This window comes from Ursus arctos, unplaced genomic scaffold, assembly GCF_023065955.2.
Source record: "Ursus arctos isolate Adak ecotype North America unplaced genomic scaffold, UrsArc2.0 scaffold_25, whole genome shotgun sequence".
Classification (NCBI taxonomy): Eukaryota; Metazoa; Chordata; class Mammalia; order Carnivora; family Ursidae; genus Ursus; species Ursus arctos.
This window is the reverse complement of record NW_026622930.1, coordinates 27,710,575-27,737,592: the sequence shown is the minus strand read 5'-3', so window position 1 is coordinate 27,737,592 and position 27,018 is coordinate 27,710,575. Positions and strand designations below refer to the sequence as shown.

At 36.1% G+C, this 27,018-nt stretch overlaps 1 protein-coding gene across 1 annotated transcript in view; it reads left to right on the top strand.

Moving 5' to 3' along the window:
* RBM25 (RNA binding motif protein 25) overlaps positions 1-27,018 on the top strand; it is a 51,331-nt gene that overhangs the window by 5,171 nt on the left and 19,142 nt on the right. The window contains exons 2-9 of the mRNA XM_026519571.4: positions 3,092-3,212; positions 7,349-7,398; positions 9,416-9,583; positions 14,822-14,879; positions 18,382-18,542; positions 24,780-24,965; positions 26,519-26,572; positions 26,812-26,895. Of these exons, the coding sequence (XP_026375356.1) occupies positions 3,107-3,212; positions 7,349-7,398; positions 9,416-9,583; positions 14,822-14,879; positions 18,382-18,542; positions 24,780-24,965; positions 26,519-26,572; positions 26,812-26,895 (867 nt within the window). The 5' untranslated portion in view covers positions 3,092-3,106. The remainder of the gene's footprint in view (positions 1-3,091; positions 3,213-7,348; positions 7,399-9,415; positions 9,584-14,821; positions 14,880-18,381; positions 18,543-24,779; positions 24,966-26,518; positions 26,573-26,811; positions 26,896-27,018) is intronic.

The following is a 27,018-nucleotide window of genomic DNA, read 5'->3' as shown; positions in this document are numbered from 1 at the left end:
TCAATTTGCTGCCTTCTTTGTGAGGCCTGACCACCATATTTAATAAAGCACTCTCTAGTTCTTTTCCCTACTTTATTCTGCAAAGTACCTACCAACTTTGAATCTATATGATTTGTAATGAGAATATTATAATTTATCAACTGTAGGTAAAAACCAATAAACTTTGCTTCTGGTTATAAAAGTTTATTCTCATTTTCACATTTCAAAACAAAAGTTCATTTGGAAAAAAGTGGTTGATACTCTCATTTTAGGATGTTTAAAGTGAACATTAATATTTATCAGTGATCACCAGAGTTGTAGTTTTCTGACTATAGGGGGGCCTATTATCTTATCTTCACCTTTGAAGATCCCTGTGAATAAGCGGGTTGTGAACAGTGCTAAATGAAAGGGACGTGGAACATAGAAAAATTAGAAGTGAATTGAATGGATATATTGGTATAAACTAAAACATAATGTGGTTAACTTGTACAGAATGAATTATACATTTAGAAGTTGTGAATACAATTTAAACACCAAGAACATAGGTGTTTTTTTTTTTTTTAAAGATTTTATTTATTTATTTGACAGAGAGACAGCCAGCAAGAGAGGGAACACAAGCAGGGGGAGTGGGAGAGGAAGAAGGCAGGCTCCCAGCGGAGGAGCCTGATGTGGCGCTCTATCTCATAACGCCGGGATCACGCCCTGAGCCGAAGGCAGACGCTTAACGACTGCACTACCCAGGCGCCCCAAGAACATACGTTTTTAAAAATAATAATTATAGCTAATACTGGACCATAAGTGATTCTAGAGATGAATTCATGCTCCAATCTTTGTAAACATTGTGAGGGAAGGCACTGGTTCATTGCTAGCATAGTACTTGACACATGGGAGCTTCTTAATAAATTGGTTTACTGATTCATTCATTCATTTATTTATTCAACAGGTGTTAATATCAACTGCCCTCCTAAGAAAGTGCTGAGATAGAGTATTATAATGATAATAGAAGAGTTTCTGTAAGTAGGACAGTAGCCCTCTTTTGAGAGGAGATACACTCCTGCTCCCTTTATATAGAATGTTTGTTTTTGTTTTTGGGCAAAAGTATTACAAAAAGATTATTTATAAATTCAACACATTTATAGTCATTAATTAGTTGCATTTTTCCTTTTTAATTTATGCTGATACTTAATATTTTAAAGCATTTCCAATACCTTATTTTCTAAGTGTATGAAATCCTGGGAATTTATTTTATTTGTAAAGCTTTCTAAATATTTTAAGTGCACTGTGTTTTCTGAAATTGAAGTTTAGATTTTATAGAATATTGTGTTCTAATTTACTAAGTCAAAAGAACGCAGAGGAACAGCTGTGAGTCTGAAGGACATTGCTTATCTAAGACCGTTTCAAAGGAATGTCTAATAAACAGGTAAAAAGATACTCAGCCTCATTAGTGATTAAGGAAATGCACACTGAAACGAGAGTATTTTTTACCTATTAGATTGTTATAATTTAAACACTGATTTACTCTAGCAGTGGTGAGGATCTGAGCAAAGGGGATACCCATATGTTGGTGGTGGAAATATAGATTTGTACTCTAGCTTTGGAGGGTGATTTGGAGGTCAAGTGTAGATACATACAGTACTAATCTGTATAATAGAAATACTTGCGCAGGTGCGTAGATTTCTGTGTCCAAGAATGTTCAGTATTATAAGGGGCAAAATGTGGAGCCAACCATCCCTGTTGATTGAACAATTATTATATGCCTGTTTTATAGTAGTTTACTGCATTATAAAGATTGGAATAGAACTTAATGAACTGATATGAAAGGATGTTAATGATAATGAGGGAGAAATGCACCTAGGAATATAGTATGATTATATTGTTTACAGAAAAACACAAATAATTATATAAGTTTGTGTATAGAAAGGTATTTAGAAGAATACAACGATATATACCAAACTGTTGGGATTAGGGGGCGAGGAAGTGGAAGACATGCACTTTTTATCTTCTCTCATCCAAAGGGTTAGTAAATCAATGTATGAAACAAAAAATAGTAGAGACAGATGTTCTTTAAAAGCTTCAAATATCTCTAGACTCCTTCAGTTACAGAGTGTAGGGGGAGTTTTTCCTAGTGTCCGACAGAAGTATCTCCTGTTGATCAGATCACTACTGTTTAGTGCCATCACTGGTATGAGACACTTATTTTGGCTGCCTTTTTAAATTGGTACGTTGAATCTTCCTAGGACATCCTAACATAGTTTTTCTACTTTTTCCAGTAGTTCTGGACACTTAAGTATGTTAATGAAAATATAAAATTTGGTGGTAGGGGAGTCTTAAGTATTTATATTAATTTAAAGGACAGAATTAAGTTTCTAAGTAATATCACAAACCAAATGCAACAGTTCAGTGTATTCTTGTATTTAAAAAAATGTTAGCTTCTGACTCTTGAATTTCATTCATTCATTGAATTTCATTCAAGAATGGTTAAGAGGTTTGCTTTTAAGTTTAACAAAAATTAGGACATTTTTCTCGTTATCACAAATTTATGTTCTCTGTATCCGAGTGGTTAGTATGTGACCTGATGTCAGGAGATTTCTTCCCTCTCGGGTTTATATTATATAGTTCACTGAGACATTCATTTGTCCTTGAAGAACTGGCCAACATTGACTGAACAAATACTGTGTAACTTTGTACATTTAGTTTTCAGGGTGCTGATGTGTGTAAAAAATGAATGCATCAGAACATTTAAAGGAAAAAACTGTTAGATAATCTTCCTGGATTCTGAGTTTGGTTTAAAAAAAATCATTGATGTTTGGTATTTAATTTTTGGATATTAACTGAACCTCAAAATTTTTTTCTTCCTTTATATGTATTCCCATATGATTGTAGGAGTCTATCCTGAATTTAGATCGTGTACATTTTGGGAACTTATTTTAGAAAAGATCTAAGTTTTAAAAATTCTCAATGGACAGACAGAGAAAAGAGGGTCTTTGCCAACTCCTTTGGGTAAGAAAACTTTAGAATTTTGCAGATACTCTAAAAATGAAGGCCAACAAACCAGGCATATCAAGTTGCAAAGTTTTCAAATAAAATGATTTGTCATGATTTTTTTCTTTAGACCGCTGCAGTAAGAATGTCTTTCCCCCCTCATTTGAATCGCCCTCCCATGGGAATCCCAGCACTCCCACCAGGGATCCCACCCCCACAGTTCCCTGGTTTTCCTCCACCTGTACCTCCAGGTAAGTTTGTGGATACTGTTGTTATTTTTAACCTGTACTTTTGTCATTATAGTGTTAACTTCAGGAAAATGATATGTATGTGACTGTGTGTTAGTAGTAAGGATGTTAGCATCCTTCTGTAAATGTGAATACCGTATTTTCCTGTGACAGTACTTTTCATATTTGGCTGAGTATCAAATTCATCTGGGAAGATTTAAAAAAAAACCTTTATTTAAAAAAAATAAGTAATGCATATTCCAATAAATACATACTAATTCATATGATTCAGTAGTTAAAAAGGTATACAGTGAAAAATTTTGCTCACAATTCCACGTAACCGTTGTTACTATTCCCTTAACTGAAAGAGGGAAGCAAAACAGGCTCATTAGTTTCTTTATCCTTCCAGATAGTTTTTAATGCATATTACAAGCTGCTATAAGTATATATTCTTTTCCTTTTTCTTTTTTTTTTTAAGAGAGAGAGGGGGAGAGCGCTTATGTGAGCACGTGAGCTGGGAGGGAGGGGCAGAGGGAGAGATATCATTTAACTCTTCAGGAATTTGGGGGTAAATCATACTTTTAAAAGTTAGAACAAGTAATTATGCATCTATATTGTGGCATAGAATGCAGTATTTGTACAAATTTTTAAGACATTTATGCTTGTAGCAACTTGTTTTAAGCTATCCTTCTAGGTAATCATGGATATGTATTTGTTACCTCCTGCTGCCAGGAGTATAGTTTGAAATATGTATTTAAATTTAAATTAAATTAGAGGTGCCTGGGTGGCTCAGTCACTAAGTGTCTGCCCTCGGCTCAGGGCGTGATCCCGGCGTTCTGGGATTGAGCCCCGCATCAGGCTCCTCCGTTGGGAGCCTGCTTCTTCCTCTCCTACTCCCTGCTTGTGTTCCCTCTCTTGCTGGCTGTCTCTATGTCAAATAAATAAATTAAAAAAAAATCTTTAAAAAAATAAAAAATATAAATAAATAAATTTAAATTAAATTAAAACCAGTTTATTCATGGAACACTTAATTTTAGTCAGTAATTTAGCTGTTTTGTAATGTACTGTATAAAGGAATTTCTGCTGAATAGGGTGATTGAAAGAACAATGTTAACAGAAAACTGAATAAAGTTAGTTGTCAGTCATCTAACAGATTAATAACATTAGAACGATAGTGTTCTGAACCATTTTCATTTGGGCAACAATTTTGGGGGGCTTCATATATCCCGATTTGGTTCATAAATTTTTGGTCTCCTAAGAAGATCTATTAGCCCTTACTAGTAACCATGATACCTTTTTTTTTTTTTTTAAACCCTTATGTTATAGTTTTATAGGGATGAATAGTTTACTTCTTATTTCTTTGTGAAGAGATTTAAGGGATTGGGATGAAGCTGAATCACTTATTCAGAATCAGGAAAGTTGACAGTGAAAAATCAGTGCCTTAATTTCCTTCCTGATAGATTGGTTTTATAGAAAAGATTTTAAACTCCTTTGAATTTTTAAAGAGCAAACACTACATTTAACATTTTCGGATGAACATTATACCAAATTATTAAATGGAAGTAGAAGATGAATGAAACCTGTTTCTCTTAAGACTATTTCCTGTATAGATTTTTAAGATGCGTCAGCAGATCCCAAAAGCAGATTGTCAGTTTTTCTTCTTGACCGTTTGGTCAGTGTCATACTAATGTGGGCAATTTATTCAGAGTGGTAACCTGTTAATTCTGATTGTGTTTACAACAGCATACACTATCATTTCTGTTTAGGGAAATATATTTAGATGATAAATCAGACTTTGCAGCTCATTCTGCATTCTGTGTGTAGCATCAGTACTTTAAAAGGTAAATAATGAAATAGTATGCTAAACTAGGGTAGTAATTCAAGACTATAATACCCATATTCATGTATAATTTTCTTGTCTTGCCTGTTAGTGCAGTTAATTGAACTCTCAGTGTGATGGTCACATTCTCTGTGAAATTAGAAAATCAATTTGAAAAATAACCATAAACTTCCCGTAAATAGTAATAAATGCATATAGAAAAAGGAAGTTTTTTTACCCTACAGTTCCCAAGAATTTCCTTCCCCAAACATAACCTTTCTTACCAGTTTCTAATTTATAACTCTCCAAAGATACACTCTGCATATCCTCGTGTGTTTGCTTATGTTTACCCTTTCCCCACTTGTTTTTTTTAAAACTCAACTAGTACTACACTGTTCACACTTTGTGTACTTGGCTTCTTTTCACTTTAGCATATGTAGATCTTTGTAATGAGTAGCAATACATTTTCCATTGTGAATTCTGTATTGTATGGTATTAGTAAGTTGAGGTAGGAAACATAACTATAAAACTTTTAGTAACGGTTAAAAAGGAAAAAGCAGTGGGGTGCCTGGCTGGCTCAGTCCTTGATCTCAGGGTTGTGAATTCGAGCCCCATGTTGGGTATAGCACTTGCTTAAAAAAAAAAAAAAAGAAAAAAGAAAAAAAATTTTCCCCACTACGTCTTTTTCTGAATTTTTCTTTATTTTTCTTTTATTTTTTAAAAGATTTTATTTATTTATTTGAAAGAGGGATAGAGCGTGCGCATGTGTGCACCAGTGGAGGCAGAGGGAGAGGAAGAAACAGGCTCCCCTCTAAGCAGGGAGCTGGATGCGGGGCTTGATCCCAGGACCCGGGCATCATGAGCCAGGGGCAGACGCTTAACTGACTGAGCCACCGAGGTTCCCCTGAATTTTTCATTAATAGAAATTTTACCTATGGAAAAGGTGCCTTATAGACTACAGTTGATAAGGAGGGAGGACATTTTTTTTTGTTTTGCAAAGTTAAAAGTGAAAAATTTAGATAAACAGATTGATGAATTATAGTTTTGAGCATCAATTGTATTTAAGTGCTGCATGTAAATGATCTTAGTCTCATAGGTGCTCCAAAGAAATTACCTCAGGAGAATTGAGGAAACTGCAGCTTAAAGAGCTTGCCTAAGGTTGCATAGTTAGAAGTGATAGAACCAAGAGTTGAACCCAGGTTTGATTCTGAAGTCTGTATTTTTCTTTTCTTTTTTAAAAGTTTGTGTACATATGTATTTATTTAAGTAATCTATACACGTGATGTGGGGCTCAAACTCATGACCCTGAGATCAAGAGTCGCACGCTTCTCTGACTGAGCCAGCTAGGCACCTCTATGTTTTTTTCTATTTTGTGCAGTATTCTGTTGACTGTATTGATAGGAATCTTGATTTTTCTCATTTAAAAATTAATTTGAATAAATTATATTGGAAAATAAATGGATAGTGTTAAATGTCTAAGAATTTATTACCGGTCTTAGCTAGAGAATTCTCTCAAATTGATGTTAAATTTGAACCTAAGAGAAATTTCAGAACTTCTTGAAATGTATTTAGAAACATTTTACAATTTATATTAAAAAAGTAGATAAATCTTTCACTGATTTTTTGCCCTCATTGCATTTCTTTTTCTTAGTGCTCAGATGGTAAGATTTTTTCATTAGTTATGTACACAAGAACACTCAAAACAGTAGTTACTGGTTGGTAAACAGTGTAGTTGAAAACAAAAATGTAGATACCACTAAGATGTCAGTAATAGCCCATTGACCCCTCTTAAGCCCTCAGTGCAGCCAGCAGATGATTGTGTTAGAGATTTTCTTTGACACTGTCTGAGATTACTGGTCATATTTTTTGCATGGTTTTTGTTATAATTAAAGAAGCAGCAATAACAAGATTCTTTCTAGGTTTCTAGATTAATTTCTCATTTGATAACTTTTTTTTTAAACTTTTAAAGGATTCATTAATACCATGTTTACCCATAAGTGGATCTGTATTTACATAAGTTACTGGCTTTCAGGAAGTACTGAATCAGATGAACATGAATCAGTAACTGTCTAGATTTTTAAACTCTTGAGAGAAAAGCATGTTGTAGTGGTAGTCTTTTTGCTTTTAGGATAGTTTTTTGTTGTTGTGTAAGTTTATATAGACAAGCATGTACCAGATTGCTTTTGAAAATAAGGCATTCATCAATATCTCATTTTCATCAGTCCTATAATTCTACCTAAATTAACTGTGAGTGAGGATACCTATTTGTGTACCATGTAACTTGTATAGAATATAGTCATATGTACTTGTATTCATAAGATTTAATATGCTTTTTTCTTAGGGACCCCAATGATTCCTGTACCAATGAGCATTATGGCTCCTGCTCCAACTGTAAGTATAATTTTAAGGAGGAATTAGGAGATATAATAGTGTTACCTCTTTTAAAGCTAAAAAAAACTTCATAAACTTAAGTGTTTAAAAGAATAATGAGCGAGAGCATCCATGTATAACATCATTTTCACTCAGCTATGCATATTATGCAATTGCTTTTAAAATAGCCTCCCTAAATAGTTTTATGATTGACCTTATATTCTCTAGGCTCCTCATATACTTGTTATGACTTAGGACATTGTTTAGATTTAGGACATTGGCTCTTTCATCATTCCTTACTCTTGTCTTGGTCCTGGGAGATAGGAGAATGATCTGACATGTTTAATCTCATTAAAAAAAAAAAAAAAAAAAGACTGTAGAAATGATCCTAGTAGAAATTAAAATTTTGAAGTGAAATTTGTGTTGAATATATTTCCATCCTTTCCTCTCACCTACTTAATTTTTAGCCCCTTCCAGACTATTTTTTCTCTGTCCTCTGGTATGATATCTTAAAGCTTTGTAAAGTTTGCTTGAAGCCTTTACTCTATTTAAGTGTTTTATTATTCAGTCTTACTTCTTAAGCCTTAATTCTTCACATTCATCAAAGCTTTTGTACACTCTAAGCATATTAGTTCAGAATGCTAATATGCTGTAACACATGAATAAATAATAACCCTCTTAACTGTTGTTTAACCAGAATTTTACTTTGAGTTAAGTGGTAGAGTATCAGACTTCATCTGGAATTCCACTATGAGGGAGGGTAGATTTCCTTACAGCTGTTTTTCTACCTGTGGATTTTGAAAAGGGAGGGAGGGGACTGTTATTCATATTTAAAAGGAGATGGTAACTCTGGGCAAACAGGAATCTGTGAAGCAGACCACTAAGAAGATACGGTTCTGCAGACCATGGGGAGTCCAATTTTTCTTGCATTGGATACCCATTGTTTGGCTATTTTGGGAAACCTCCACATGACAGGTACTCTTACTCTTGGCATTTCAGCCTAGGAAAAGGTGGGACTTGGGGTTTGGAGCATCTCCCTCAGTTCACCATTATGTATTTGGTGCCTAGTGTGGATGTTTTGCTAAATTCAATTCCAGATACAAAAATGAGTAGGATTGTTCTTTCCTTTGGGAAGTTGAAAGTTATAAAGGGAAAATAAAAAATGTAACTAACTGATAAAGGTAATATTTAAGTGTTGGAGAGTGCTAGGAGAGTATTCAAGTGCTCTGTCAGAGGATTAGTGGGGATAATTGAAATTTGCTCTTATTTAAAAAAATTGGGGGGGTATTTATTTTAGAGCAAGCACAAGTGTGGGAGGGGCAGAGGGAGATGGGGCGGGGAGAAGTAGACCGAGCATGGAGCCTCATTCGGGACTCTATCCCAGGACCCTGAGGTCACAACCTGAGCCAAAATCAAAAGAGTCTGACTCCTAACTGACTGAGCCAGCCAGGCGCCCCAAAATTTGTTTTTATATTAGTACAGAGTAAAGTTGTGAAGAAACTCCTGCATGTATTTGATAATTTTAAATGATTTATGATGTTGTAGACATTTAAGAATTATGTTTTAAATATAAAAAAATATTCCCATCCAAGTTATTTTTATTTGCTTTTCCAAGTTGTTTTCAAAAGAAAGGTAATCTGGGGCGCCTGGGTGGCTCAGTCGGTTAGATGTCTGACTTTTGATTTCAGCTCAGGTCCTGATCTCAGGGTCCTTAGATCTCAGGGGTCATTAGCCCCACATCGGGGCTCTGAAGGAAGTCTGCTTAAGATTCTCTCTTCTTCTCCATCTGCCCCTCCTCCCCTCTTGTGCGTGTGTTTTCTCTCAAATAAATCTTGTTAAAAAAAAAAAAAGGTAATCTAATAGTGGAACTTGTCATGAATAAATTTGCATTAATGAAAAATGATAGAAACTTTATGTAGAACCTTTAATAATGTACTATATATTTAGTACTTTAAAATTGTTTTTAGACTAATGTTACTTTAAACATGATAGGAAATTTAATTGCCAGCTCCAATTTTATTGCTTTTTTTCACTCTAGGTTTTAGTACCCACTGTGTCCATGGTTGGAAAGCATTTGGGAGCAAGAAAGGATCACCCAGGCTTAAAGGCTAAAGAAAATGATGAAAATTGTGGTCCCACTACTACAGTTTTTGTTGGCAACATTTCTGAGAAAGCCTCAGACATGCTTATAAGACAACTCCTTGCTGTAAGTTAAATTGTTTTTCATTTTTAAATTTTATTGTTATGGATTTCAAATGTATGAAAAAGCAGAAAGAGGATTCTAATTATTTTCTCATTATTTTGAAAAATTTCAATTGCAGGAAAGTTGCATGAATAGTAAAATGAACATCCTCCTAACACATTTTGCTGCATTTACTTTCTGCATACACACACACACCACACTTTTTTTCTCAATAATTGGAGAGTAAGTTGTGACATGACATTTCATCTCTAAATACTTCTTGTTTCTCCTAAGACCAAGAGCGTTCTCCCATATGATCATAAAACCATCATTACACTTAAGAAATTTAAGGCTGTTACAGTATTCGTTTTTTCCCCCCTGATACAGTGTTGTTAACTAAATATACCTATAGTTCATGTTATTTCCTCAGTAATCTCCATAATAGCTGTTCTTTATCTGATTCAGTCAAGGATTATACATTGCGTTGAATTGTCATACCTCTTCAGACAACGTTTGTAGTATAGAATACCTTCCTGTCTCTTTTGTTTGTTTGCTTGTTTTGTTTTTGTCTTTCATGACATTAACATTTTTGAAGAGTCCAGGTCTTTTGCAGAATGTCTCATTTTGAATTTGGCTGTTTGCTCATAGTTAGATTCACAGTGAGCATTTTTTTGCAGGAAGGGTGCATGGGTGGTATTCTCAGTGCAGCATAACAAGAGGCACACGGTGTCTCTTGGTCCTGTTTTTGGCGATGTTCAGTTTAGTTACTTGGTTAAGGTAGTCATATCTCTATTGTAAAGGATACCTTGTTCCCTTTGTCATCAATAAGTAATTTCCTGGTTAATGTTTTGAGACCATCTGAGTTGTGTCGTCCCCCTCTCCTTTGTGTCTTAGTTTAAAAATTGTTATCTTTGTGATAAATTAGCATTAAGTGAAATAATACCAAATGATTTTATAATGAAAAACAGTGCCTATACTCCCTCCCTCCATAATCTCCACTGTTTTTTAGAGAAGGTATTTTAAAATCTTTTCCTTGATTTTATTGCCATTTCTGTTTTGTAAGTTGTATAATCCTCGTGTTAAAACATGTTTAGAAAATAAATGCCACAAAAGCTAGCTTTGTCACATTAAATATTTTGTGATACTAGCTTCAGATGATTTTCCCAAAGAAATAAAACATTATAGTTGGCCCTAATTCCCACTTCTTTCTTCCACAGAGGTAATCACCAGGGTAATCTATCCTAAATTTGGTGTTTATCATTCCTGTGTGTATTTTTTATTTTTAAAAATTTTTATTTTTCTTAAAGATTTTTTATTTATTTACTTGAGATAGAGCGAGGGAGACAGAGAGAGAGCAAAAGCAGGGAGAGCGGCAGAGGAAGAGGGAGAAGCAGGCTCTCCACTGAGCACGGAGCCCGATACGGGGCTCAGTCCCAGGACCCTGGTATCATGACCTGAGCTGAAGGCAGGCGCTTAACCGACTGAGCCACCCTGGCGCCCCTATTTTTTATTGTAATTACATATTTGTGAATTCATAAAAATCTATAACTTACAAGTTTTAATTTTGTGCTCCGTAATTTGCTTTTTTCATCTAATATATGTATAGCTCTAGTTTATTAACTTATCACTGCTGTATACCTTTGCATTGTAAAAGTGTAACATGAATTGTCAGTTTTCTAATGACGGTCATATAGCTTATTTTTATTTCTTGATACTATGTTTTGTTGTCTTATTATTGGTAATATGTCCTCCTCAGTCACATGAAAAATTTCTATCATGTATTGTCTTAGAAATGGAATTTTTGGGGGCGCCTGGGTGGCACAGTCGTTAAGCGTCTGCCTTTGGCTCAGGGCGTGATCCTGGTGTTCTGGGATGGAGCCCCACATCAGGCTCCTCCACTAGGAGCCTGCTTCTTCCTCTCCCACTCCCCCTGCTTGTGTTCCCTCTCTCGCTGGCTGTCTCTGTCAAATAAATAAATAAATAAATAAATAAATCTTTAAAAAAAAGAAAGAAATGGAATTTTTGAGTCTTAGGGCATTTTTTATCTTCAGTTTTACAAGATAATGCCAGTTTTTTCCTAAAGTGGAACATTAGGAGGACATTTTTTTTAAACTGTCTTTATTGTGATATAATTCATAGACCTTAAGATTCATCCTTTTATAATGTATAATTCAGTGGTTTTTCAGAAAGTTGTACAAATATCACCCCTGTCTTAATTTCAGAACATTTTCATCACCCCAAGTAGAAACCCTGTACTCAGTAAGTCACTTCCCGTTCTCTCCTCTCCCCGGCATATGGCAACCACTATCTTTCTGTGTAGATTTGCCTGTTCTGGGCATCTTACATAAACAGAATCATAGAATATGTATGGCTTTTCATGTTTTTTCTTTTTTCATTTAATATACGGCTTCATCTATATCGTAGCTTATATCAGTATTTCATTCCTTTTTATGACCAAATTTTCCATCTAATGGATATACCACATTTTATCCATTCATCAGTTGATGGACAGTTGTTTCCACTTTTTGGGTATTATGAATAATGGTGCTGTGAATATTTGTGTGCAGGTGTGTGGAGGAGATATCTATATCCTACTTGAAATCTCTCTCTCTCTCTTTCCCTTTTTTTGTTTTTTTGTTTTAAGTAGGTTCCATGCCCAGCTTGGAACCTAGTCAACACAGGGCCTGAACACACGACCCTGTGATAAAGACCTGAGTTGAAATCAAGAGCCAGACACTTAACCGACTGAGCCACCCAGGCACTCCAAAACCTCTTTTTAAACCTGTTCTTGACTTATATGTGCAGCAGAGTGTTTTGTTTTTAAGCTTCATTCCTGTATTTATCTCGTCCTTTCATTTTTCTTTTAAGGCACTCCTTAAATGTCTAATGATCCTTGATTGTCTTCATACTTAAGAGTTAGGGAGTAAAGTTTTTTTGGGGACACTTGCCTGGCTCGGTCAGTGGAGCGTGCGTCTGTTGATTTGGGGTTGTGAGTTTGAGCCCCATTTTGAGTGTAGAGATTTATTAAAATTAGAAAAAAAAATCTTTTTGTATGCATAAGCTGGGTTTGTAAAATGTTGAGCATCATTGTAGGTTAATCTAGCCAGCATCTACAGGTTTTGAATGTTAGTATATGGAGTTCTTTTCTTTGGGGCTAATTGGTTTCTCTAGAAAACTTCCAGTTTCATGCCTAGTGAGTATATGATTGGCTGCCTGTATGGGGTTGGGGGTGAAGAACTTCGTTGAAGCATATCATCTGCTTTTACTTTCTTCCTTTGTTACCCATTCTGTATCTCATCCTGATCTTTCATATGTATCCCTAGCCTGTTCTTTTCACTTTCTTCCGACTGTAACTTCATTCTGTCTTCCCCGAGGATGGAGATTATTAAGTATAGTTGCCTGTAAAGACTGTAGGCTATCTTCTCTAGGGTTGGGGAGTAAAGTAGTTGCTTAAAAAGAACTCTGAGGCCTTGATTATTCCATATTTATATTGTCAGGCAAGCACCTGTTTTTCTTTTAAGATTTTATTTATTTGAGAAAGAGAGCATGAGGGGTGGGGGCAGAGGGAGAAGCAGACTCTCCGCTGAGCAGTAAGCCTGACGTGGGGCTTGATCCCAGGACCTTGAGATCATGACCTGAGCCGAGGGCAGACTTTAACCGACTGAGCCACCCAGGCGTCCCACAAGCACCTGTTTTTATTCAGCCTCATGCTTCAACCCCATTCTCCACTGTGCGTTCCTTTTACCTCCAGTCCAGATCACTTGGCTTTGTAGAATCAATTAGCCTAATTCTTATCAGTACCTTCATCTGTAGGTACTTGGAGTTACAGCTTTCTTTGATCTACTGAATGAGTTCCCATCCTTCCATTTGCCTTTTTTCTTTTTAAAATTTTGTTGAATTCTGCTGCTGTTTCCTCATACAATGTTTGACCTCATGGGTTTTTATTGTTTATATTCCTTGATAATCATTTTATTGGTTTCTCTGAAGGGAGATGTGAAAAATTCATGCATTCTCTCAGCATTGACAGGCAATCTTCAGTTACCATTTTCCACAAATAACTTTTTTTTTTAACCTTCTAGTTCTTTAATAATTAGAAATAATGTTTGGGGCGCCCCAGTGGTGCAGTTGGTTGAATATCCAACTCTTGGTCTCAGCTCAGGTCATGATCTCAGGGTCCTAGGATTGAGCCCTACGTCGGGCTCACTGCTCAGCAGAGTCACCTTAAGATTCTCTCCCTTTCCTTCTGCTCCTCTCTCTGCTTGTGCACACTCTCAAATAAATAAATCTTCTTAAAAAAAGAAATAATGTGTAAAAATTTGGAATGTAAACAAAATGTAATGTTTTACTCTTCAGACAACCTGCCCTATTAATATTTCTGATTTATGGAAATTTTTTTTCTTTACATGAAGTCTTACTATATTATCTGCAGTTTCATGACCCATGTTATTTTTGCATCCCATATCAAGCATTTCTCCATGTCATTAAAAGTCTTTTACAGTGTAGGGGCGCCTGGCTGGTTCAGTTGGTAGAGCATGCAACTATTGATCTCAGAGTTGTGTTTGAGCCCCACATTGGGTGTAGAGGTTAATTTTAAAAAATCTTTAAAAAAAAGGTGTTTATAATATATATGTGTGTGTTTTAAAACATAATCTCCGTGGATTCAGAGTATTTACATAAATTTACTATAGTTTATTTTAAATATTATAATACTGGTAATTTTGTTTTTTTATGGTACATTTTGGGTAGGATATATAATGCTGTAAAATCTCATATTTATTGAAAGTTAGTTAAGGGGTGCCTGGGTAGCTCAGTTGGTTGAGTGTCTGACTCTTGTTTTCGGCTCAGGTTGTAATCTTAGGGTCAAGAGATGGAACCTTGAGTTGGACTCCATGCCTAGCATGGAGTCTGCTTGGGATTGTATCCCTCTCCCTCCCTCTTTGCCCTTCTCCCCACTCTTCCGTGCTCTCTCTCTGCCCCCAAAATAAAATCTAAAAGGTAGTCAATTTTCTGTAAATAAGGATTGTAAGAATTTATATATTTTTTAAATGATGTATTATATATTTCTTTCATATAATAGGTATGTGGGAATTGAGAGAATTTTAATAAATTTAATAGCTGGTATGGTTTTTTTTGTTTGTTTTTTTGCTTTTTGCTTTTATTTTTCTCCTGGTGGAAATACCAGTTGTGCTCTTATTTTTATTACTGATTAGTTGATTTTGTTAAATGATAATGATCATTTCTTGTTTTATTTTTCTTTTTAAGAAATGTGGCTTGGTTTTGAGCTGGAAGAGAGTACAGGGTGCATCTGGAAAACTTCAAGGTAGGTAATTTTTTCTTAGTGAGATCATTTTAACCTGTGTGCTTAAGCCACTTGTTGCATGTTTTGCTCTCATTGCCCTTAACCATGGGAGTATTCTATCGGCACTCTTTGTCTTCCTTCTTACTGGAATAGGATTAAAGGCAGTTGGGAAGATTTAGCTGAGATTACAAAGTGGAAAAGTATTAGCAGGAAAGAGGTAGGAGAGGAAAAATTACACTGTTTTTTTACAATGTTATTTTGCAAAGTCCTTTTTTTCTCAGAGCAGGAGTATATGGTCAACATTCAACAGTTAGGACTTAGGAAGAAAGCAGAGCAGATGGTGAGATGACCTGTTGGTCTTAGAAGCAAACTGTTCTTTTCATACTTGTTGGTAAAAGCACCTGTTTGATGTGGATTCTTTAAACAGTATTTATTATGGGAAAATTCATGCATATGTAAAATTAAAATAATATGATGAACGTCCACATACTCATCACTTAGGTTTAACGTTTATCAACTCATGGCCAATTGTGCTAAACCTGTACTCTGTCCATTTCCTCCTTATATTCTTTTTTTTTTTTTTTAAAGATTTTATTTTTTTATTTGACAGAGAGAGACAGCCAGCGAGAGAGGGAACATAGCAGGGGAGTGGGAGAGGAAGAAGCAGGCTCCCAGCGGAGGAACCTGATGTGGGGCTCGATCCCATAACGCCGGGATCACGCCCTGAGCCGAAGGCAGACGCTTAACCGCTGTGCCACCCAGGCACCCCCCTCCTTATATTCTTTTTAAGCAATCCCAAGCATCCACCATTTTGTCTATAAATATTTTAGCGTGTGTCTCTAAGAGATAAGAGCTTTTTAAAATACTGAAAATGCTATTATAAGACCTTCAAAAATGAACTATTTTTCTTAATATCGTAAGTCAATTTTCTGATGTCCAGTTGTCACATGTCAGCTTTTCTAATAGTTTGATATAGGATCCATATGTAGTCCACATGTTGCAATTGGTTGCATATTTTTAAGTTTCTTTTAATATTTTAAATTCTTCTGTCTCTTCTCCCTTGAAATTATTTATGGAAGAAACTGGGTCATTTGCTTAGTAGCATTTCTTGAGTGTAGATTTGCTAATTGTAGCTCCAGTAGAATAATGTGCCAATGCTTCTCTGTATTTTATGTAAACTGGTTGTATCTTGAGAATCAGATTTGAGTTTGCGTATGTTATTTTTGTTTTTTATTTGTAAAAATTTTTTAAAGGTAGTGTTCTTCATCATGAGACACTATTTTGTTGGTTTTTTTGTTTTTTTTTTTTAATTTTTAAAATTTTTGTGTTAGGGGCGCCTGGGTGGCTCAGTTGGTTAAGCAACTGCCTTCAGCTCAGATCATGATGCCAGGGTCCTGGGACGGAGCCCTGAGTCAGGCTCCCCGCTCAGCGGAGAGCCTGCTCCTCCCTCCTCCCTCTGCCACTCCCCTTGCTTGTGCTCTCTTGCTCTCTCTCTCTCAAATAAATATATTTAAAGTTAAAAAATATATATATTTTTGTGGTAGCAGGTGTTCATTGTCTATTCCTGAATTGGTTCATTCATTGGAGGGTTGCAAAGTGTGCTAGTCTCTTTGGAAGAATTCTGTAATTCCTTCATTGAAGAACAAATCTTCTTTATTAGAATTAATTTGTATAAGGAAAACCGGGTAAATGCTGTGGTTCTTTCATTTTTCAAAAGAATGAGTTGATGTCTTCAGCATCATTTAGCAGTGGCTTTTTTTTTTTTAAAGTAGCAGTGCAGGGCTTGAACTCATGACCCTGAGATCAAGACCTGAGCTGAAATCAAGAGTTGGATGCTCAACCGACTGTGCCACCCAGGTGCCCCAGCAGTGACTTTTTTTTAAAGAACCATTTTGAACTTAAGGATTGAAGCATGTTCAATTTATTATATTTAATAAGAATTAATTGTCATTATTGCCAGTGAAGTTTAAATTGTCTTGTCTCTGCAAATAGGGTTTCTAGTGGTTTTGACACAAGCCCAACTGCCTTCGATTGCTACCTTGTTGTCTGGAATGTTATCTGGGATTTGGAATCTTTATAAATTCATCTCGAAGTTTTTCTGTCTCATACTTAGGATCAGCTATTTCTTAAAGGAACTCTGGTTCTTTTTAGTGGGAAATTGCTTTACAAATCACAGTCTGGGAATTAGGTATACTCACTATAAGACTTGTTTAGTTTCGGGGGGCCAGGCTGGCTCAGTCAGAGGAGCGTGCAACTCTTGATCTTGGGCCGTGAAACTCTTGATCTTGGGGCTGTGAGTTGAGCCCCATGTTAGATGTAGAGATTACTTTAACTATTTTTTAAAAAACACTTGTTCAGTCTTTGCCTTTACATTTTTCCAGTGCACATTAATTTAGACTCAGGACCTAAAGGTTTTTATTTAACCTTTTCTGTAATATATCTTCCTTTTTTTTTTTTTTTCTCTCCCATACTGAGAATCCTTTGTTCAAGGACATTGGGGTGATAGACATAATTATTGGCTTGCTTCATCTCACATTTCATATACAACAGTTTAAGACTACTAATACCAACATTATCATCAGCAATATGATTATAGAAATTTTCTTTTTATTGAGAGGTCTTTTATCCTTAAGATATATCACACTAAAAACTTGTGGTCAAATTTGCTGTTTTAAAATCACTCAGAATAGTTCCTCTCACTGTGGTTGTGTCCTTAACTATACATATTTATATACATACTTGGATTCCTTTGATTTATTTTCCATTTTTTGATTATTCTTTTAAAATATATGTTTTAATACTGATTTAAAGACATAATAATGGTGAGACTAGTTATTAAAATTAAGCAGATAGAGAAAAATCAAACATTACTAGGATAAAAGGTCAGTACTTTTGTAGTTTAACTTTTCAAAATTGAAAAATGCTTGTGGGGCGCCTGGGTGGCTCGGTTAGTAAGGTGTCCGACTCTTGATTTCTGTGTTGGGCTCCTCCCTGAGCGGGGGTCTGCCTGAGAGTCTCTCCTCTCTTCCTCTGCCCCCCCTCCTGTGTTCGCGCGTGTGCTATGTGTCTTAAACTCTCTCTCTCTCACTCTAAAATAAATAAATCTCAAAAAACAAAAAAACAGAAGCATCCTATTAAAGAAAATTGCTTGTGTGGGTTTAAGGAGCTTGTTGTCAGTTATTTGTAGCTAGCTGTTAGGAAGTCTGGATGGAATGAATTCAGGAAATAATTGAAAGACTCAATTATGAAATTTGCTGGTTCTGCTAAATATTTTATAAGTACTTCTGATAAGTAGCAATTTGCCTGATCAGAATTTTTCTTTCTTTCCCGTTTTGTTTTCTTTTTTCTTTTGGTGGTTTGAGGGTGCTAAAAGTAAAATCATCAAGGGTAATGAAGGAAAGGGAGGATTGACAACATGAGTAATCCTGCTTTAAAACATCTGGTCTCTAATTTTAATTTTCCATAAGTATTTTGTTTCCATAACTGTATTGATATTTCACTAATTCTTTACATCCATTTCTAGCTTTTGGCTTCTGTGAGTATAAGGAACCTGAGTCTACCCTCCGTGCACTCAGGTTATTGCATGACCTGCAGATTGGAGAAAAGAAGCTCCTTGTTAAAGTTGATGCAAAGACAAAGGCACAACTAGATGAATGGAAAGCAAAGAAGAAAGCCTCTAATGGGGTATGTTTCTATAGTCTTAACTTTTTAGGCGAACTGTGTTCTTTCAGTGTAAATACTTCTTATAAGTGAATCTGCTATGGGGCTTCACAAGATCATCCTCCTCATAGTATATGCTTGTGGCTAAAATGCAAGAGGGTATTTTTATAGCTTATAGTTATTTTAAGTCTTTTATCTACCCATAGTGGGTAGGTGACTATTGGTTTGCTTGTTCCAGGTTGGGATGAAGGTAGTGAGGGAGGCTGGACAAGGTTAACTTGCCAGAGAAAACACTGGTACAGACTATTCAAACAGAGCTAATTCATTAAGGCAGCTTTTGTAAGTACAACAAAATAAATTTCAGTCTACACATTAATTTTAAGTAGTTGCCTTCTCTTTTATTTTATTATTTATTTGTTTATATTTTTAAGATTTTATTTATTTGTTTGACAGAGACAGCGAGAGAGGGAACACAAGCAAGGGGAGTGTGAGAGGGAGAAGCAGGCTTCCAGCGGAGCAGAGAGCCCGATGCGGGGCTTGATCCCAGGACCCTGGGATCATGAACCAAGCTGAAGGCAGACGCCTAACGGCTGAGCCACCCAGGCGCCCCTGCCCTCTCTTTTAGAAGTACACAAGTTCTGGGGTGCCTGCATGGTTCAGTCAGTTGAGCGTCCGACTCTTGATCTCAGCTCAGGTCTTGAGCTCAGGACTGTGAGTTCAAGCCCCGTGTTGGACTCAGTGCTGGGCGTGGAGCCTACTTAAAAAAAAAAAAAAAAAAGTACACAGGTTCTAAAATAAGTGAAAATAAGTCGTACTTTTCTCAGGTTGGTAGCCATATTAAGTCAAACTAATAAAGTAAAGGAAATTTTTATATGTTGTGTTGTAATGTATGTATCATTACTGTTTTTCAACAAAAAAAATAAGACTTGGGTGTATGTCATATTTCTTTTTCGAACCTCAGCTTGAATGGATTTAAAGTAGGTTTATTTTACCTTCTTGTTTCTACAAAAACAAAAAAGCCTTTTTGCTCTTTTCAGGCTTTCATTATCATTCAAAATAGAAATAGCTTTCTTGGTATTACCACTCCCTCTTTTACAAAAACATTGTATATTCTTTGTGAAAAACTCATAAAGCAAACTATAAAGAAGAAATTAAGTACCACCTGTAATCCCATCACCATTAGGAACCACTGTAGACGTTTTTTGTTGTATATTCTTCCAGACATTTTTCTCCGTATAGATGAATATAGTTTTTAATTGGAATAGATGAATTTGGTTTTCATTCATAAATACAGGATTGAGTTTGAGTATTCTATAATTAGCTTTTTTTTACTTGTATCTTTTCTTGTACTTTTAATAATATTTTAACTGATCTCTGCATTTTGTTTTCTCTCATCTGACTATTATAGCACTGCCTGTATTTCTAAAACAGAAGTATAATTATATCAACCCTCTGCTCATGCATCCTTAATGATTTTGAATTTTCTTAGAGCATGAAGCCCGTATTCTTAGCATGGCATTCAGGGCTTGTTCAGTCTACCTGTAGTTCTTCTGCATGTGTCAGTCACGTATCCCTACAAACTTCCTTCAAACTTCCTTCGTTCTTTGCTGATATCTCATGTCCTTGTTGCCCATCCAAGCTCCCTGTTGCAATTCTGTTCATATAGTTCTAATTACAGTGTTATTTGATCAGTCATACCTTCGCTTTCTCTCAGGCAGAATTAATTCCTCTCTTCCCACATATGTTCCCAGGTTTTTATTGCTGTTAGGTCAGTCTGCTTTGTAACATACATTGTTGTTATCTGTCTGTTTCTCACACCCCTTGTACCCTGTTTCATTTCCATTATCTCTGATTACAAGATAGAAAGGGCAGTAAGTTTCCGTACTGTGTCTCTTCCTCTTGTACCTGCACAGAACCTAAGACAGTATCTTGCCCCTAGCAAGAATGGAGTGATCCTTTATTGAGTAACAGTTGCAGTTACATCGTTCACCTGATGATCTTACTGTCTTTACCTAGCTTTATGAAGAAATAATAAAATGCAGTCTCTCTGTAGTATAAGTTGTATCTCAGATGAGCAATGTTGCCTGTCACATCATAAAAACAACTGTCTGAAATAAGACTTTTCAGATTTTCCTTGCAGTGATAACTGAATTATTTAAAATAAAGTATGGACTTAAATGGAATTAATGTCTTCACGGGGAGTCTTTTTTCCCTGTGTTTAATCATCAGCTGAAGAGGTGAGGTGGTTTGATTTGTAACATTTGCAGATAGTGTACTCTGAATGTGAAGTAAATGACTTCACTGTATATGTAAATAAGGAAATGCACAATTGTGTGACTTTGATTTAATTTGTAATCACTATTAGCAAGAGGAACCACAATTTAAATCTGTTTTTATCTTCAAAAATGGAATTGGAGCTACCTCCAGTAAAAATAGAACAATTATTTCAGATACGATGAAATTTAAAACATTAACAGACATGACTTCGGTGTACTTGGCATGGTGCCCAGAGATGCTTGAAGCCACAAGACAGACATGGCATAGTCTGTTGGAGTGTTCATTTTACTTTAAAATATTGGTAAAAAGAAAAAGTTGAGCAGTTCTATCAGATAAAAAAATTTTTTTCAAATAAGCAAATATAACTTGTGGAGTAGATGACAGATTTGTCATGATTTTTCAAGATAAAATACGAGAGGATATTCTCCTTTCTTCTTGATTGTTGACTGTTGGGAGAAGTCTGAAAACAGTGACCTAAGATGGGTGATGTGAGCAGAGACATCGAGGAGCTTGTGTGGTGCTTGAGTCAGGCATTTTCCTGACTGCCAGCCAGAAGACAGAACACAAGTAGTTGTGTAGTTCTCTTTGACTAAAAAAGAAACACAAACTTTTCCTTCTGTGATATATCTGATTATTTTTGGGTTTCTTACGTTAACAATTGGTGAAGAGATTTGGGCTAATAAGCTTTCCTTCTAAAAATATACATTTTCCCTATAGATCAAGGGGCAATAGTTATTCAGAAAGTGGTGTGAATGCATTCATTCCAAATGCTTTATTTCTAATTTAGGTAAGGCTAACTATACTAATACTTAAATTTGATTTAGGATGGTGGTGGTAGGGAATTTGGGGGCTTATGAGTATTTTTAAAAGACTAGGCCTTCAAATTTATATAACCCCACTTTTATCTTTTTTATTTGTTTTTAAAGATTTTATTTATTTGAGAGAGAGCATGCTCACAAGTGGTGGGGGAGGGGCAGAAGGAGAAACAGATTACCCTCTAAGCAGGGAGCCTGTCATGGGGCTGGATCCCAGGACCCTGGGATCATAACCTGACCCCAAGGCAGACACTTAACTGACTGAGCCACCCAGGCGCCCCACCCCACTTCTGTCTTTATGCTTAGAAAAGCATGGAGATGTTGAGGGTTCATGGAAAGGAATTTAGCATGTAGGGAAAATGCTAAAGACAGACTCAATGCTGTCTTATAAAGTATATTTTCATAATAAAGAATTTAGGTATCAGTAACTGATGGTTTGGGTTGAAATGGCCCTTGTGTGTCTTAGGACCTATAGTTCCAGTGGCAAGTTGTCAGGTTAATTCTTTTTTTTTTTTTTTAAAGCTTTTATTTATTTCTTTGACACGGAGAGAGAGACAGCCAGAGAGAGAGGGAACACAAGCAGGGGGAGTGGGAGAGGAAGAAGCAGGCTCCCAGCAGAGCAGGGAGCCTGATGTGGGGCTCGATCCCAGGACCCTGGGATCACGCCCTGAGCTGAAGGCAGACACTTAACGACTGAGCCACCCAGGCGCCCCGTGTCAGGTTAATTCTTTCATTTAAAACGTGTGGAGAAGCATAGTACTACTGAAGGGATTTTAGTGAAAGCTGCACAAAAGACTTTCTCGGGATATATTATTGGTTTAAAGTAAAAACACATCACCACGATTATAGCTTACAATGTTTTTGGTAAATAATTTTAACAGATGTTTACAGTCCTTGGGTAAAGCTTGTCTTTATCCAAGATACCAAGTAGGGAGTTGGCAGAAGATTGGATAAAGGGGTGCCTGGGTGGGTCAGTTGGTTAAGTGTCTGACTCTTGATTGCCGGGACTTGAGTTCAGGCCCCGCTTCGGGCTCCATGCCCAGCATGGAGCCTACTTTAAAAAAAAGAAAAAAAAAAAAAAGAAGAAGAAGATCAGGCGAAGAGGCAGGTTTGAGAAAGTAAGAAACTCAGAGTAGTTAGTTTTATAAACCACACATTATGACTTGACTTGAAGTTATCTGTAGCATAACTGCTTATCGTATTTGCTAAATGCTTAGGGGCAAGGTTATTTTTTTTTCCAATATCAAATTATTTTTGGCATCTAGCACAGTATCTTGCGCACAGTAGGCTCTTAAGAAGTTGTTGAGTCAGAGGTTCCTGGCTGGCTCGGTTAGTAGAGCATGCGTCTCTTGCTCTCGGGGTTGTGAGTTTGAGCCCCACACTGGGTGTAGCGATTTCTTCAAAAAGGAAAAAAAAAATGTTTTTTAAGATTGTATTTACTTATTTGATAGAGCGCACGAGTGGGGAGGATGGGCAAAGGGAGAAGAAGAAGCAGACTCCCTGCTGAGCAGGGAGCCCAATGAGGGGCTCAGTACCAGGACCACCTGAGCCGAAGGCAGACGCTTAACCGACTGAGGCACCCCAAGAAAATTTCTTTAATTAAAAAACGTTTGTTGAGCCAATCAAGAAATAAATGCCTGTTGAATCAGTATCCATTGGAGGTAGCTTTCAGAGTTATGAAATTATGAATTATGAAATACGAAATCACTGCTAAGTTATATTCAGGAGCCACAAGATGTGAAACTTACCTCGAATAGTTGCATGCATTGTGTCCAAGAGCCAGTATTTATGCAGAAGAGCATTGTTCTTATTTGTATCTGAAAATGCGCATAGCATGTATTTACCAAGTAAATTGATAAAATAAATACCTTAGGATGTGTGTGTGTAGTTTTAAATTACAAAAATTTTTGTATGTATCTTTTAAATTTATCTTGTTGCTTGTCATACTTTCCCATCTTTCCTGGTTTTAAGAAAAGACTGGTTGACGGGGTACCTGGGTGGCTCAGTCTGTTAAGCAGCTGCCTTCAGCTCAGGTCATGATCCCAGGGTCCTAGGATCGAGCCCCACATCTGGCTCCCTGCTCAGCAGAGACCCTGCTTCTCCTTCTCCCTCTGTTCCCCTGCTCCTGCTCTCTCCCTCTCTCTATCTCAAATAAATAAATAAAATCTTAAAAAAAAAAAGAAAAGACTGGTTGGGAGTAACTGGAAATTATCCAGCGTTTTGAGGTCATTCTCTCAATTGTGTAGGTTGAACTGGATTAATTCCTTAACCAGGGGCCTTAAAATAAATCTAAGGTAAAAGGAAGAAGAATAGTAGTGCGTTAGAAGTCAGTAATTTTTTTTCATGTCAGTACAATTAGTTTAGTCTTTTAAAAAATAATAAAGACCTACAAATAGTTACTTATTTGTGAGAAGCATTACGACGTGAATTTTGTTTTTGTTTTTGTTTTTATAACGTTATTTGTGCAAGTCATAGGAGAAAGACTTGTGCAGTATTTAGAGTTGGTTCCTTCTTAGTGTATAAGTATATGGTTTTGGTAAGTGGTAATCCCGCATTATAGAAAGCAGAGGAGGAGAAAGATGCCATTGTTTGAGCCCCTGGTGTGTCTGATTGCCTTTTTGTTTTTGTTTTTTTGATGCTTGTGTTTTGCTGTATATAGCTGCCTTGTGGCTTTTCATTTGTTTAACCTACACACGCTTTTGTTTATTTTAAATGGTGGCTGTCACAGTATACATACAACTGTATTTTGCTTTTTTCACATAATTAAATTTTCAACTGTGTTTTGGTTTTTAGTAAACATCATTTGTGGAAGCATTTGAAGACAATCTTAAAAACTGAAAGCTTGGCAGATGTGTGTTGTGCAGTATGTTAGTATTGTGATTTAATCTCCCTGTAACTGGTTAGGGGTCAGAATATTAGCTCTTAAAGGGAAAAAGGAAAAGAAAATGATGAAGTATCAGTATCTAAGAAAAATCAGCAAATGAAATGAAGTTTAGTTTTGTGAAGTTAAGAACAAAACCAAATCTGCATTTAACAGGACTACGCAGATGTTTTGTTGGAGAAAACATGTTTGATTTGGTTTGTGTACTAACTTATTTTAGAATGATTTTTTCTTTTTTTTTCTTCTTCACTCCGCTGAACTTGTCTTGATTTTTTTTTTCTTTTAAAGAATGCGAGGCCAGAAACTGTCACTAATGACGATGAAGAAGCCTTAGATGAAGAAACAAAGAGAAGAGATCAGATGATCAAAGGGGCCATTGAAGTTTTAATACGAGAATACTCCAGTGAGCTCAATGCCCCCTCGCAAGAATCTGACTCTCACCCCAGGAAGAAGAAGAAGGAGAAGAAGGAGGACGTATGTGTTACTGATTTCTGACAGTAGTCATTTCCGCAGTTTACTATTTAATGGTGTCACTCTTGTGATTTCATTGCATTGCACCTTTCAAGGGGAAAATGACTAAGATTTATAACAATATACTGTTAAGCCTAATTTTACCATGTTTTATCAAGTAACTCACTAATTTTTTTCACCAAAATGTTTGTTTTATATGTTTGAAATGCACTGGCACGGATACTTGGGTTTATCTGTGGATTCAAATTACATAAGGAAAAAACCTTGATTTATGGAGTAGATGCTGATATTAAGGGACAAAGGAAGTTTTTTTGTTTTTGTTTTTTTGGCCGTGAAGGGGCTGGCTTTGTTTTGCCTTATTCCCTGGTACTGTTCTGTCCCTGCTCTAAGCAGGACAACAGGTATCCTTCACTGAAGATTTTTACCCATTCTTTAATTCTTGCCACCTTTTCTTCTAAACCGCATCTCATTCCCTTCTGTGGGTGGTAATGCAGTTGAACTTCTAATTGGAGGGCGCTGAAAGAGTAGGACAAGATGAAACAATCCTCCCCAGTGTATTGTATTTTACCACTCTTTGCCAGCCTAAGCTAATTGAATAGTAGAGAGTCCAGGTTAAAAGAAAAAAAATTTTTTAAGATTTATTTGTTTATTTGAGAGAGAGAGAGAGCATGAGTGGGAGAGGGAGAGGGAATCTCAAGCAGACTCCGCACTGACCTTGGAGGCCAGTGCAGGGCTCAATCTCACGACCATGAGATCACAGCCTGAGCTGAAACCAAGAGTCGGATGCTTAACCGACTGTGCCACTCAGGAGCCCCAAAAATGTTTGGTTTTTTTACACTCATTTCTTTGGGATAGATTTGGAGAAATTACGGGGAGTATTCTTTAAAAATATTGGGAGTATGTTATGTGCATGAACTGCATATGCCATGAAAAAGTACTGTGAAACATACTATGATTTTTAATATTGGGGTAGTTATGGTTCATTTATTTTGAATTTGAGTGCCTTATTAGGCCATCTTCAATTTGCTTTGTGGCCAAATACATTTTTATTACTTGGCTTGTTTTTCCTCATGTGGTCATAAAAACCTGTCTAGTGAGATGCCAGTCATTGGGGATGGGAATTCGTAGTCCATCAGGTATAGGGTAATTGAGGTTTGTAGAGCTCGTTCTTCCTCCCCAGCATTAATGGGAAAGGAGAAAATAGCTAGAGTATTTGTTTGATATGGGTTTGGAGGAGAGGATCAAAGAGATCCTGCTCAATGGCAGGAATTATGGGTAAATTTTGTTGGTATGATTGTTTCCAGGGGATGAAGGAAAAAGCCCTGCTAGTGTGAGACTTTCCTTATTCCCTTGCCCCAGGGGAGTTGGAGAGTGAGGAGAGGTGGTGGGTGACAGGAGGGGTTAAAGAGAGTAAGTGAAATCTTTTTTATTAAGTAATTTGAAATCAAGAAAATGTCACAGAAATCTTACATTGCTTACAGTGTAAACATACAGCGAATTGTGCAGAATAATGTAAACTCTTGCCCTTTTTTTAATCGTTGTGGATTTTTCCGCAGATTTTCCGCAGATTTCCAGTGGCCCCACTGATCCCTTACCCACTCATCACTAAGGTTCGTTTACATTATAGGCACTGACAATAACTTTATTGCTAATGGCCAGATTTGTGATTCTAGTTCATCTGATTTTTCACTATTTAACTTAGATCATAAGTTTATTTACTATATAAATTGTTTTATTTTCTTCTATCTTTTTTGTAAGATGGTATAGAATATCTCTTAATTTTAGTGTCTTTGTTCTGATGTAGATTAATCTTTAATGCATTCTCTCCTATCCCTCCTATCTTTTTTAGGAGGATATAAATGCTATAGAAATGGAAGAAGACAAAAGAGATCTGATATCCCGAGAGATCAGCAAATTCAGAGACACACACAAGGTAGTATTCTTGTTTTTTTTTACTTGATACCAATCTAGACTTTTTACAGAACCCAAAGCAAACAGACAAAAAAAAAAAAAAATCAACCTTACATTAGAGTATAATTTTAAGTGCTTTTTATAG